The 14,781-nt window shown below is 41.1% G+C and overlaps 1 protein-coding gene across 1 annotated transcript; it reads left to right on the top strand.

Annotated features, from left to right (window-relative positions):
- Window positions 1-405: 405 nt before the first annotated feature.
- On the top strand, window positions 406-12,833 carry LOC120829695 (N-terminal EF-hand calcium-binding protein 1). The gene is made up of 12 exons (XM_040194038.2): window positions 406-750; window positions 2,912-2,936; window positions 6,695-6,803; window positions 7,532-7,557; window positions 7,781-7,878; window positions 9,186-9,444; window positions 9,639-9,718; window positions 10,501-10,554; window positions 10,755-10,867; window positions 11,002-11,079; window positions 11,178-11,269; window positions 11,643-12,833. The coding sequence occupies exons 1-12, from the start codon at window positions 415-417 to the stop codon at window positions 11,669-11,671; spliced, it is 1,299 nt and encodes a 432-aa protein (XP_040049972.2). The 5' UTR covers window positions 406-414; the 3' UTR covers window positions 11,672-12,833.
- Window positions 12,834-14,781: the final 1,948 nt, after the last annotated feature.

Below are 14,781 nucleotides of genomic sequence, written 5' to 3'. Positions count from 1 at the left end.
TAGTGTTTCAGTTTGCTTTTTTTACTTGACATTGATCTTATTTTATTTTTAGAAAATAAAACCCAAACACTGACAACCATGCAGATCTATTGTATGTAATGTATTATATGAATATTAAACACCATTTGAATACAGTAATATCCTGTGAACTAAGAGGATTGCGGGTTTGAATTTGATTGACTCTTATGTGCCAATAAATGAAGACCAAGCAGTTGCTGGTTGGTTTTAATCATTTTTATAAATACCCCAAATTACTAAACTTTAAAATCGGAGCAGTGCAAATTATCAAGTAAAAAAATAACTAATACTGCCTTTCAGCTCGAGCTTCTATGATTATCTGTTCACTTTTAAACTCACTGACAACTAACCTGAACGCGTGCGCGTGCGCGTTCTCACCAGCAGGTGGCGCATCTCATGAATCGCCGCCGCTGGTCGCGGAGAGGCGGAGTCTCCATTCTGCTGCTGTCACCGCGCGCAGGGAAGCAGGCCGGCTCCATCTCATCACGACATCATCCTCCTCCTCCTCCTCCTCCTCCTCCGTCCACCGCGACAACCCGCTTCCGCTCCCACGGAACACACGGACAGGGACGATTTCGATACAGAAAACATCGTTTTGCATCGACAGCGGCAAAGATGCTGGCCTGCGCAGAGATGATCACCATGTGCCTCCAGTCCGCAAAGCACGATCACCTGAGGAAGCAGCAGGAGCTCTGCCACAACCACAATCAAGGCATCTCCCTCTTTCATGATGTAAGTGTTACACGCTGGGTCTTTTGCGCTATTATCATTCACCCTAATGTCATTTCTGCTTGGCGTTTTCCTTCAGGTTGGACAAGATGCATGATTGCACTGTTTTCAGCGAGCGTTTGGCTCGCTGGTCGTCATGGAAAGGCGCAATATGAGTAACACGCTGTCCTCCGTTCTGATCTTTGTGAATGGGTGTTAATGAGCCTCCCATTCACATCGTGCATGTGCAGCAGCCCCGTTGCATAAGAAAGGTGACTGCATGCCCACCAGTGCGTGAATGACGTGACAAATGGTTTGAGTTATTTTTTCCAATATGATAACGACCCTCACGAAATTGGTTGTACCCTAAATAAAACAACAACACAACATCGTGTGTACATCAAATATGATATGGTATCCATTTTATAGGACCAAGCTCCACACAGCTCCAAACAGAAACATATAAATAGATGTCCATTTTTGAATTATTCAATCATGCAAACATCATCAAACATGCACAGAAATGCTCTCTAACAGCTATTTTTTCGTACTGTAAGAACAATATCACAGTGATACTTTCATATAAAAGATGGCAATACTGAAGCAGCGCATACAGTATTACATTATATTTTAAATACTGCTATATGTTTGCAGATTTTATGGCCCTTTTCCGATTCACGGACTAAAATACAGTACAATGGATTAGCTAAATAAAATTCTCTGATCTCCTTGAGGCAGATTTCTGGCCAGCGAGGTGAACATGAGACCCCAGCAAGTACTAATTGAGTTTTTAAGCCAGTTAGCATCTATTTTCTCCGGCCCGACACCGTTCTCCTCTGAACTTTAACATCTTCTTTAACATCTGCGGGAAGCAAAAGCACGATCACTGGAGTGCAACTTGTCCAACTTACCTGTCCGTTCTTTTTTCTTTTATTCCTCTTTCTTCCTAAAACACTCATCTGCAGGTTTTTAATTTGCTCTTTTCTCACTATAAGCAGACTCATTACAGTTTTTTCTTTTCCTCTTTGAGTATCTCTCTCTGTCTATTTATATAATTAGACAGGCTGAAGGATTCATTGTTGTTGTGACAGACAACTACTCCTCCTGCTGTTGTTTTATTGTGTTCAATGGGAGTCAGAGAAATGGAAATTGCAACCGTTTATTGTGGCGGGGTTTGTTCACGTGCACTAACATGCACTAAAAGGCACCGTGCCTGGCTCTGCTATATGTCAATATCAAGTTGTTTGTAGTGATGCTCTAAATAGTTGAAAACAAATAATTGTATAATTTGAAACACTTGATCAATATTGGAACTAGTCCCAATAGTCAGTCTTTTTCTTGTTTCTGTAATCTGTAATAGCAAACATCACATCTGAATTATTTTCGAAATACAAAATATTCCCATCAGCTGCATCATCATGCAATGAGGGTGAAGCTTTGAAATAAATAACAGTAGACAGGATCGTTCCCTGACGTAAAAATAATCAAGTTACAAGAGTCTGCCGTTGATTTATGCCACAATGAAAACCAATGGCTGCCTGTAATTTTAATAAATGCCTAAAACTATAGCATGTGTTAGAAAATGCTCAGCAAACATGGCATAACCATAAAGGCTTTACAGGTTCCTGACATATTTATAGATTTTATTCTGTTAGAATTCTTTCTTGTTTGGATTTCTTTGAGGCTCAGTATATTTGTCTTAATAAAAAATATAAATAGATGAGAGCAGAGCTTCTTCAGGTCTTCACTCTCTCATGTGCTCAAAGTGGGACATCAGCATGGGATCCAGTTAGTTAATTAGCCACTGGTCTCCGTTGGTCCACAGCGTGATTAAACAGGAAGAAAACCTTCTAATCTCAGACAAAACATTCCACCGATAAAAGCTATTACTCCAGAGCTCCTCTTGGTTGCTCATCAATGTCTGCTTTTTTCCCTAAAATGTCCCATGTTTATTTTATCATTAAAATGTGGAAATTACAGCTCCATCAGATTTTGCACGGCATTAAAAAACGTAAAGATGCCTAAAAAACCTGCTCTTATGCAGACGGGACGCCTGAACAAACTGTTCTTCCTCCTAATTGCTCAAAGATCGTTCCTGTCCATATTTTTAGAACTGTTTTGTTTTTATTTATGCCTGTAGCTGTTTCTAAAGTAGCTCTAACATGATCTTCTCTTCTCACCACAGATTTTCCGCCGGGCAGACAAAAATGGTGAGTAAGCAAATTATACAGCTAATTAGATGACCAGGCAAATTAGAACCTAACAGCAGCGTTAATGTCGGTGTTCAGACTCAGAGGGAATTCATGTGGGTCTGGTGGTGCATCTTTCTGTTTCAATGCCATCCTGAAGAGATCCGAGTAGGGGGGGTATAAATAGCCACGTTCAGGTAAGGCTGCATTGTTTTGGTTTGAGTGTAACTGGATTCGACAGGATGAATTTCTTCCACGCTGTCGCTCGCCATGTAGTGGCGGTGATTTCCAACAATGTATCCTCAATGAGACGGAAAGCCACGCATATGAAAACCATATGGTATTCATTAAATATGGCTCGACTACAATATATATTTCAGCTCAAAATGGTACCAATTAACTGGAGACCAATTATCTGAAGCCATTTTAGCTTTGGTGCAATTCATGTTACTGTTGTGTTTGATTAATGTGTTACTGTGTAACATTAAAATCATCTCTTTACTTCAAAGGAAACCCCTCCCTCCCCCCCAAATATATCTTGCGAAATCACAGAACATTCATTCTCCGTATGAAAAAACATCCTTCATTTTTTATTCATGAACTGCATCTCCGTTTAATGGAATGTAAAAGGCGAAAGGAGCAAGAGATTCATGTATGTAGAGTATTGACAAACTCCAGGACGAGGATGAATTTGTTACACGAGAGTCGGGCGTTAAAACTCCTGTGGAGATATTCACATACAAAAAGGGGAAAGAAAATATAAATTATAAAAGAGCCCTTAAAAGATACATTTTCTTGGCAGCGTTGTAAAGAAGCAGTAGCAGATACACTGAAAGGGAAGGAGGATTTCTATTTCTCAAGGATGACTACACGGGTGTGACATTTAAATAGAATAGTGCTCTTTCTGTCCAGCCGCTGCCCTCCAGCTCTCACACATCTTTTTATTATTATCTCTCTATTGAGTAAGAAGGCAGATGAAGCGAGCAAAGAGAAAGAACCCTGCCGTATGTTTGCGGTAGCTGTCTTCAATTTGCAGCCTCAGCTCTGTTTGGTTCCTCGTCTCCACAAACTCACTGAGTCGTGCACCCGAGAGAAAAGCGCCTCCTACCAATCAGCACTGAGTGGGCTGCCGTGATACGCCTCGAGCACTGCGCATTTACCACGTAATGAGTGCTGGCTAACCAACCACACTCTTATTCCTCCACGCTACTGCAATGAGGAATTACATTTATTAAAAGCAATGAACACAAGAACTTGAAATAGATATTGAAACCTCTGCTTGCCGTTGTGCTGAGATTAGTTTCAAACACCTTTTTATGCTGCTGCTCAATGAGCTGAGAGAACAGTGACATAAGAATCCAATTTTTTCGCAGCAGCTCTTATTTTTCATCTGGTGATAGCCATAACCGGCGTTAAAAAGACTGATAAGTAAGTTAAAAAAAAAGTTTTTCTGTGATAAGTCGCAGTTTCCCTCAGGGGACCTTTTCTCTTTTAACACAAGTAATAAAGTTTCTGCCCCACATTGTTGAAGTCTTATTTATCAATGCTTTATGGAGTGCAGGAGCAGAGCTGATTGTATGTGACTGCAGGATGTAGCGATGTGCAGAAGTGCTGCAGATTTGGATGGAATAGAGGAACTAGTAATAAGGAGTAAGTAGTTTGTGAGAAGAAGATAATGAATCAGTGTTGAGAGATAAAACAGGTACATCCGTAAGTGCTTTCCTTGTTTAAACTTGATATACTGCAGAATAATATGAAATGTATGACTCTCTGTAAGAAGAGTTTATCTATTGTTCATGTCTACTCTTCAGTCTGTTATTATCTCTCATATTGTTATTATTGATTATTGTCCTTTAGGTTGTGAGACAAACACTGTCTATGCAGCTAGAAGCTCGTACATTCTTCCACCGCTGCTCTGCTCTCAGAGAAACACTTGCATAACGGACCATCTGAGCTGCACTGTAACTTGTATTTGGGTGTCTAATTGAGTGTGAATCTACACCGAAGCAGTTCTGACGAACAAGAAGGCTGAAGAATGAGTCAGAGGGGCAACAGATTGTGTTTACTCCTACACAGTGGCGGCTAGTGGGAAATGTTCTAGGATGAATTTCAGAAAAAACAACAACAATTAAGGTATTAAAAACACATTACTTTTTTGCAGTTAAATATTTAATATTTATTTCAACACGAAACAAAAGCAGTAAATACCACTTTGACAATATTATTTTTGTCCCCCTCACAGGCAATTCAGTATAGTATAATGTATATATCAAATAAGATTCAATATCATATAACATATACAGTATACATGTCAGTCGTCTTGTCAGCTTCCATGGCCGAGTCTATTTAAGGATGCTGATTGGTTAAATTGTATGTCACACATTTTTCTATTTAATCAGCAATTGGCTAAAGTGCTTCTTACACCCGCCTTCTACGGGCAAAAGTGAGCTTGCCCGCAGCGCAGCTACTATGAAGGACGTGCTGACATGCAGGTCGTGCAGGAAAAGCATATATTTAGTGCAGATATCATACTTTATAAATATCGCTGGGTGCATTCCATATTTACAAAAACACAAATATTGAAATTCTTTAAAATTCAATATTGTCTCTTCCTTTCTCTTTTGGTGGGGGGGCTCAAGGAGCTGAGCTCCGGGTGGGGCGACGCCCCATCGCCCTCTACTGGCCAGCCGCCATTGCTCCTACAACATGTGGAAAGTAAATTTTTGCAGTGAAGAAAAGGAATTCATGGCTTTTATAGCTTTATTTTCCATGTTAGGTTTACCACAATACATTATATGTAAACCAACAGATTTCCATCTCAAGAGTATAATTAATAAGTAATGATAAACAAAAAACATGTGAAAACCCTTTCAGCAGGACAGAATACAACTTGCCCAAATCAAAAGCAGATCTCTTCTGGCAGTTGGACACTTCTGCTTACGGGCCTTTGCTGCATCGTGAGCAGAACCATCCACTCTGTGAGCTGGCAATAAGTCAAAACTGTTCCCGGAGACGTAACAGATGAAATGATTTGCTCTTGGCGCCCGCCCATCAGTCTCAGCGCCAGTGCCTGGCGGAGCCGGGTCTCAAAAGGTTTCCATGCTGCCAGAGCTGAGACGTTGGGATGGAGGCGAGATGTCATTACCGTCTGACGTTGAATGGCCCTGAATCTGCCCTGAATCTGCCCTGAATCTGCCCTTCAGCCCTCAGCTCCTGTTTTCTCAGGCCCCTGCATTACACGACTCCAGATGCTGCTTATCAGGGCCCGACTGCGCTCATCTTCAGGACTCACTTCTCTGTCTTTGTGTTTATCCTCTTCTGGAATAAGTTGGTTAATGGTTATGCTTATGCCATTGTTCCACAATTGAAAAAGGAGAAATTGATTGTAGCGGAAATGACAACAGTGGGTGTTATGCAGTATTTGGTTACAGCAGTGATGGAATAAAAGCAGCAATGTGCTGTTGTTTTCAAAGCAAATGTGCCGCTCTGTTAGGTAATTATTAATCCTGAGAGCAAGCTTTGTATTTGTATTTCCCTTTGTATTTCCCATTTATTAATTCACTGCATTAACGGAGTTGAGTAAAATAATTCATGTTAAGATTCATGACACAGCAACATTAAGTCAATGTCAATTGAGGTGAAATAACTTCATTTGCGGCAGCGCCTCTGAGGCTCTCACTGGAATTAATATAGAGTTGTGAGGCCAAAGTAGCCTTCTGACATTAAATGGAATGCAGGATATATTCTTCATTCAGGTGATGAAAGCTTTCTCCTTACAGATGACGGGAAGCTGTCCGTGGAGGAGTTTCAGTCTTACTTCACTGATGGTATCCTCACTGACAGCCAGATGCAGGAGCTGTACTGCTCCATCGACAGGCAGCAGACAGAGTAAGCACATCTTCCTTTTAGACGTCCCCTCGCCCGTCCTGCTCTCCTGCTGCCTGACAGTGAGATGTCAACACCCGACTTCAGTGAAGATCGTGTCAATATGCCGTAGAGAGCCTAAACTCTGGCGTGAAAGCCTCAGCGAACAAATATGAGTGCAAAAGAGTCAAAACGTTGCCTCTGCCAACGACTCTTGAAAACAGAATAGTGGAATAAATAACATCTGGTGTTTTAGCAAAAGAAAAAACCCAAGAGATGGTTTTGTGCGGCGTTTGAGGGCACATCACTGCTGAAATAGAAAGGAGACGTCGCTTCTCTGGCATCGCTGAAGTACCAACCAATCAAAGTAAAGGAACTTGTGTTATCTAAGCCCTTTCTTGTGTACTGTTAACTATTTTCAGTAAGAACCAAACAGAGTAACCCTTTAACTTTGCATCAATTGATTGATTATTGAATGAAAAATAAATAAATCCATCATCTTTCTAGATTGTTGAAAACCAAAAGAGTATGATACTGACTGAAACATCATTAATGTGAGCTACAAGACTTTACAATGCTAACTGTAATAACATTACAGTGCAATGCTATAAATACATGAATACAAAGTCAGATGGTCACCAAAGTCTACCAAAAGTCGTAATTAAGGTTTCCCAATGACTGAAATATCTATTTCATTGACGTTAACGTTTAATAAATGTCTCTTTTTGTTTTCCTCCCATTGCTTCAAAAAGTAACCTGGACATAGACAAACTCTCAGGTAATTAAATGGCATTCTTGCTTAATTTTATTTATTTTGCTTTTAAAATCATGTTTAAAACGTTACAGACACTAATTCCGATCACATATTTGTATCACAAAAGGCAAAATCTAGATTGATTCAGCGTTTGCTACTTGCAAAGCTGTCTGATGATGCCCATAACTAACTCCTTCATTGGTTCACCAGCCACAAAGTGTGCTCAGCAAATCTGCTTCTCCTCCAGAGTACTTCAGTCCACATCTGGGGGAATACGTCAATGTCCTGTCTGCTCTGGATAAGCTGAACGTTGCCATCTTGAAGGCCATGGATAAGACTAAAGAGGTGGGTGATGATGGCCTCCACATATCTACACCTTCCAGTTACCTTTCAGAACACTTTGTTAGGATCCGTTATGCCGCCGGGCATCAGCCTTTCAGGTGTTTTTCTGTTTGTGCCTCAGCTGTCACTGTGAAACCCTCTCAGGGGTCATTGAGTCACTCTGCTGTGGCAGCCGACTATTAAGAAGAGAAGAGAACTGCCCGGCATGATTGAATCTACCTGCTATCTGCTCCACCTCTTCTCAGTAACAGTAACAGTACACAAGCACTGATAACCTCACAGCAGGAGCCATGCAAAGACATTTATTGATATTTTTTGAAGGTATTGTAGAGTTATTGATGTCGTAGAACTAAATTATTGAATAGTACTTTGACTTTGAGTAGCTGAAATGAAGATCAATTCTTCTCCATCGTTGCTTGTTTCCAGATAATGTGCATTTTCAATGTTGCTATTAAGCTTCCTTTGCCTTGAAGAGCAGATTCCCGTTTAAGCAGACTGAGATGGTTATTAATGAACCAAGACACATGCGGCTTTAGGCATACGACACTTATACAGCCACTACAGTTTGTAAAATGATTAACTCGTGAGACTGAAATATGTCGTCTGTGTTGTGGTGGATCCCCGGAGACAACAGGCAAACATCCGCTGTGACGCGCCGGCTCTTCTGTCTCGTGAATAAATGGATTCATTACTCATGTGGTGCAGCGTCTCTGCTCCAAGAAAACGGAGCGTGCAAAAACAAGGATCGTGACGAGCTTGGTGGTCATTTTTCCCGAATGTGTCCTTTCTTTTCCCTGAACTCATTTTTCTTGCAGCGCGGCACATGTTTGATGGTGACGGGTTACATTATCCACAAAATTTGAAAAGAGACAGGACCCACTGAAACGTATAGAAAGTCCAGCTGGCACTATGGAATAAGCCACTTTACGTTTTGTATTCATGAATTCAGGGTAATCTACATGCTAACATGTTCACTCCTGGTTTCCTATTTTGTGTCCGGCAGTTTGAATAATGCTTTCTTTAGTTGATTCCTCTTACGAGTCAACTGCAACAAGATACCTGTTAAATGAAGATTACCTTTTCAAAGGGGGAATGACGACATATTCCCAACAAACAGACTCAGAATACGAGGTTTTCAGTGACTTGGAAGGTCGTCTGATGAGCAATTGTGATGCTCAAAGCAGAAATTGTCCAAAGAATCACAGTTTATATAACAACCCAAGCTAAATATTAACAGGCAAACTGTCTTTCTTTCCCCCGCGTCACGGCCGACTCTTCTTCTTCATTTCCACCCGCACCCATCCTTTCAGGAGTATCAGGGTTCATCGGTACTGGGTCAATTTGTGACTCGCTTCTTGCTGAGGGAGACCTCCACCCAGCTGCAATCCCTTCAGTCGTCGATGGACTGCGCCATGGAGGCGGTTCACGAGCCGGGCTGCACAGAAAGGAGGATACTGAAAAAACCAGAGGACCTGCCCGTGCAGAGGATGACCAAACGGCCCGGTCGACGCATCCAAAAGAACATGTGTCTCTCCCCTACTGACCCTTACTCCGGCATGCTGACCACAGGTACGCTTTTTTTTTTGGTAACATTGCCATTGAGATACTGGAGGTTAAATGTCATGAGGGAAAAAGCTTTGGTGAAATAGTTGTAACAGAGTAAAAGAGCACATTGGATAGTCTGAGCCCGTAAAAACATGCGTCACTTTGCCATACTGCCATTGCTCAGAATTCATGTGCGTTCTTATGTTTTCTGGGGTCAGGGGTCAGCGTGGAGCCAGACAACCACTGGGGCTCTCAGATCAACCAACTGGAGCAGCTCATGGACAAACTGGAGTACGAGGTTTGAACAAAACCTCTTTTTTTTGTCTTTATGCTAACTTTATTGCTCTTCATATCTAGACAAACACGAGAACAGTGGCAATCATTTCATCCAAGAAAACAAATGAGTGTGTTTGAAAAAATGTATTCCTTTGGTAGCATTATATAACAGTTGCCGGACACTGATTTCTAAATATTGAAGCGTTTTGCAAATCTTCTTCTTTTAATAAATGTAATCTCTTTAAATGAGCCACAGGATCACATCAGCTCAATACCGGTTCTCAGTTTGACTTTTAGAAAGACTCAAACGTGAAGCCAAAGGGTTTGTCTCATGGGGGACAATCGGTTTGACTGCAGAGGCTCAGCTGCCGCAGACAGAAATGTCAGACAGACCGTGTGAGCCCAACTGTGTGTCTGCAGATTCCAGCCGCTCGCCCTGTTGTCAGAGGAGACGATTTGTACAAAGGGCATGTAGTTGGGAATATTGTTGCATCGCTGCACCCTGTAACTGATGCTCCGGGATAAAAGATTTATGTGGAATTTTGTGAAATTCTGAAAAAGCCACTAACAGGTCTGAATGTGGTATTTACCACATGTGAAAGAATAGACGAGGTTTTTCCAAGATACTAATAATAATTATTGTTTCTTATTTTGACCATGCAGACGATAATAGAGTGTAGCTAAAGCTCTCAGGGCTGCAGTCAGGCTGTGGGGTTAAAATTAATTTTGCAAATTTCGTTTAGCGTGATCTGCTGCGTTTCATGTTCTGTCCATAAGTTAAAATACTTATGCACGTATTTTCAGAGTCCACACCTTGAGCCTCTCAAAGAGGACACGTTGGCAGGGACGTATAAATCGGTGAGTCCTGCGTGTGTGTGAATATATGTACACTAGCACGTAAATTAATTTTACACTGGATATTTATTTGTATACAATAATATTTGATTTCTATCTCATATTTTCGAATAGCTGTAATTCCTCAAATGCAAAAAAATCCCCAAATGTGTTCATTTTATTTGAAGAAGTGATCAGGACTCGGTTTTGTTTTCCCTCATCAGAACATACTTCTGGTCCAAAGGCAAATGTCTGTGAAGGAGAAGGATGTGGAGCAGTTTCAACAAGCTCTTAAAGTATACACAGATACCACCAGCAGCCAGCTTGACAACCTGCAGTACGTCCTCCTGTCTGCCCGGAGATCCCGCTGGGATTTGATGCAGCCGCATCAAATTGCTTCAACGCTTACAGCGTATGATAAGCCCTGCTTCCCTCTTTTTCTCTCTCAACTCTTTTATTTTTTATTTTTAGCGTTTCCATCCAGAACCTGCCAGACAGATCATGCTTCATCATGTACGAATTTTGGCAGGACCGTCTCTCCTGGATGAGGTAGGATCACAGGAACCACTGCTGCTCCCAGGCTCTCTTTGGAGATTTATTCTATTACTGAGAAGCATCTGATCTGTAGCATCCCTCTTTCCTCTCAGCTACCTGCAGTCGCCCATCAGTAAGACCTTCCAGCGCTGCGTCATCGACTCGCTGGAGGAGCCGGAGATGGTCTCCACCATGCTCCTGCCAGGTAGGAACCGATTAAATCCATTTCACTGAAGGCTGCTATTTCATGCACTCAATCTCACGAACAAAAACAGATTTGTTTGGTTGATCATTTTAGAAATAATGATAACTATTGTCACTGAAACTGTGAAAATGATCAGAAATAGTGTGGCTGTTTAGAAAAATATTGTTGCGTGTGTCTCACAAAATAACAAGTGGCAAAAAGAAATGTGTGAGAAATAATGTATTGGATATTGCATCGTAATGTTAGAAGGCCATTGATTTTTCTATGGAAAATAGAAATAAGATTTCAGTTTATTCAGTTTCAGTTTATTGTCATTGTCATTTGTTTGGTCATAACACAAAAAATTGATGCTTGTTATTGTTTCATTTGACAGCCTCTTGGTGGATAATGAACAACAACTGACAGGGCAAAGGCGCAGCTACTTAACACAATAAAAGCACGAGGAAAAGTGGATTGTGTAATTGCTTTTATATATTGTTTTCTTTAATATCCAATTTTACATCATGGCATGACCGGGATTGTTTTTGCAAAGCTATTCTCTGAGGTTATAAAAAAAAAAAGACTGCTCAGATACGTCAGTCAAGAGTGAAATACAATTAAAGAGAAGGAATTGATGCAATATCTTATCATGTGATGAGGATTTGTGCCAACGTCCATTTACGGGCACATCTCTTGCGTCTGATTATTCGAAACATAATGACTTACTTTAACAAATATTTGCATGATTTGTTATTTCTCAGTGCTTGTTTATTTTATATCTAAAAATAGATTAATGTCACTGATTCCGCAAAAATAGAAATACATGAATAACAACGGATCAGTCCATTCATCCCTATGCATCACACATTCTTGAGTTCTCACAGAAACACAAATAGCGGTACAAATAACCTGCATTTCCCCTTGTTCTCTACGTGGTATTGTGCTTTGTCGTCTCCTTCAAAACTTTGCATCCAAGGGTCCTTTTGCGTATGTGTTAGACAGCAAAAACGACTATGGTCCACATCTAAACCTGTATCATCCGTGTTTCACTCCAGCACTTCAGAAAAAGATCAAACGTGGACCTAATTGTGAAGAATAGACTTTTGTTGCTGATTGTCAGTTGAAAAGGTATAAATATCTGTTGTTAAGAGCTGCACTTTAGTGCAGTGAGACGTTAGCAGGCCTTACAAATTGAATAAGTTGTCTGCAGTTTACCTGTACTGTAACTCTAGAAATAAAATATGCATTGTGTAGTTAGTATACAGTGCACACGCACATAAAGGTTTATATTTTAAGTACAGAAATTAAACAGTTTGGTGTTATAACATTGGAAAGAAAGTATATTTAGATTTGTGAATTGTAGTTAATGAAGGCTGTACGGTGTAAGTTGTTGTTGTAGAACATTGGTAAATGTACAGTATGACGGTACAGTGAGCAGTGGTTGCTCTGATGACGTGAGGAAAGAATGTTTTTGCTCTTTTTTGAAGTATTTTATCATTTATTTTATGAAAAATATACAGATATGTGAATGCTAGGTTTGTTTTCCGGGATGAAATAAAGTTCATGACTTGTTGATGACATTAAATGACTGTCCTTTTGCTTAAGATGCTGATCATGTGATGTGGTGGAGGTATGCAGCCTTTCATGTTCCCACAAAGGTAACGGTGGATGGAAAGGTCTGTATACAATGTAAACCGAGGGAGGAGAAGATGGTGCAAGCCGGAGGTATTTTTACCGAGAGAAATGCTTCTGCTGCATCAGATCTCACACACTAATCCTTCCCTGCTGCTGTTTTCTCCTCGGTGACAGCGAGGCTTCTGCCAGGATGTCAAGGCCAAAACAAATGCCAACACTCTGGGCTATAAAAACCTCTTGTATATGTTCCATGTTCCAAGCAGCAATAAGTCAATAAGTCTCCCAGAATGAAAGTGGTGTCTTTTTAAAGCTCCTATATTCACTATTCTCTGTGCAGTTTTCTAAAGCTATTGTTCATTAATGAGTCGATTCCACTGCAGACTGAGCCGATACAAACAAAAGTCAAGTGAACATAAGGGATGTCAATGTGTTCTGGATTCATTCCCTGTAAATTAATACCACTTTTGGTGTTTGGCACCCACTAGCCAGATATTAAAGCACCCGTCATTACACATCTATGAGGGAAAGAAATGGTGCGTGATTGGGTCAAATCTCAACACACTCACAACAATTTGTGATACGCTTTAAGGTAACAGGAAGATGGATGGAGGAGGAGGGAGTAGAGGATTCAGAGAATAGCAACGACGGGTACACTTTAAAGTCTTCTAGCGCTTTCCGGACAGTTAAGTGACAGTTTATCAAGGAGGGATTACGGACGGCCGAAGGCACAAAATATATTTGTGGCAGTAGAAGCCGTTTGATCTTCCTATCAGATGGGCTCCATTGCCTCTGCTTTTATTAGACACACATTCGTTCCGGTGACGGAGGCAGATGATACAGACGCGTGTGGAGGAATGCTTCGCCTCATGAGCAGAATAACGGTGGAGCTTTGTGACATCTTCAGTTACATTTTACTTGCTGTTTCAGTTTTTTTTCTTCATTATTGCGTCACTCAATAGAACGGTAACCATCGAGATGCCACAAAAGGAGACTGAATTTAAAACACAAAACTGTGTCCCTGGATAACACGCTGCAGCCCACATAAAAACAACCTGTGCATATTTGCATTAATTGAGTGAAAAGGAGAACAGTCCTCGTTTGCTAATTATTTACTGACTCACCAGCTGGTGTCTGGCTCGAAATAAAAGAGCATTTGATAAACCACAGAGTGGTGGAGAGCGTTTAAGAGGACGCGGACCCAAGCGCGCCGCGGGGATCACAGAAAGAGAGAAAGGACATGCCAAACTCTCTGTAACACACTGTGCCGGCACAGCGGGGGGGATGCAGGAGGGTCAGGGTGGGGGAGGTCTGATGAAGGACTGAGGAAACTGAGAGGAACGTGGTCGGCTGATGGAAACTGCCTTGATGTGCACCCTCAAATGTACATGCGCGCATTGTGTGCACAACCACATGCTGATTCCAAGAGACACAGTTTGCCTTTTCCCCATCGAAATAGATTGAATGATTCATTTAGTCTTGTTCACTGCTATTTCCTGTTGCCCGGAAGAGGGGCCTCTTCTCTGTTGCTCAGCCTTAAATTCAGCAACTGTTGTATGTTGCACAGATGGTAAAGCCACTCCAGCAAATAAGATTACAGATACGCATCTGGAAGTGATGAGAAAGACTGGAGGAAGACAGCAACAATGAAGAGCGGTAAAATTACCAGGACCAAAAATATTTGAAAGGGAAAACAAAAACGAAAAAGACAATGAGAATAGACAATACAGAGAGGTGAAATCAAAGTAGATGATTGTGAGTAGAGTGAAAGGCAGATGATGAGATATCTAAACCATTGTAGAGATCTATAAACTGCACTTCGAAAACAACACTGTGCACAGCGTGACCTTCTGTGTTAGCCTCGATTCCATCAATATCTGTCGGTGTTGTTGGCACAAGAG

This window comes from Gasterosteus aculeatus, chromosome 2, assembly GCF_964276395.1.
Source record: "Gasterosteus aculeatus chromosome 2, fGasAcu3.hap1.1, whole genome shotgun sequence".
NCBI lineage: Eukaryota > Metazoa > Chordata > Actinopteri > Perciformes > Gasterosteidae > Gasterosteus > Gasterosteus aculeatus.
Note: the sequence above shows the minus strand (reverse complement) of the source record. Positions and strands in the feature narration are given on the sequence as shown.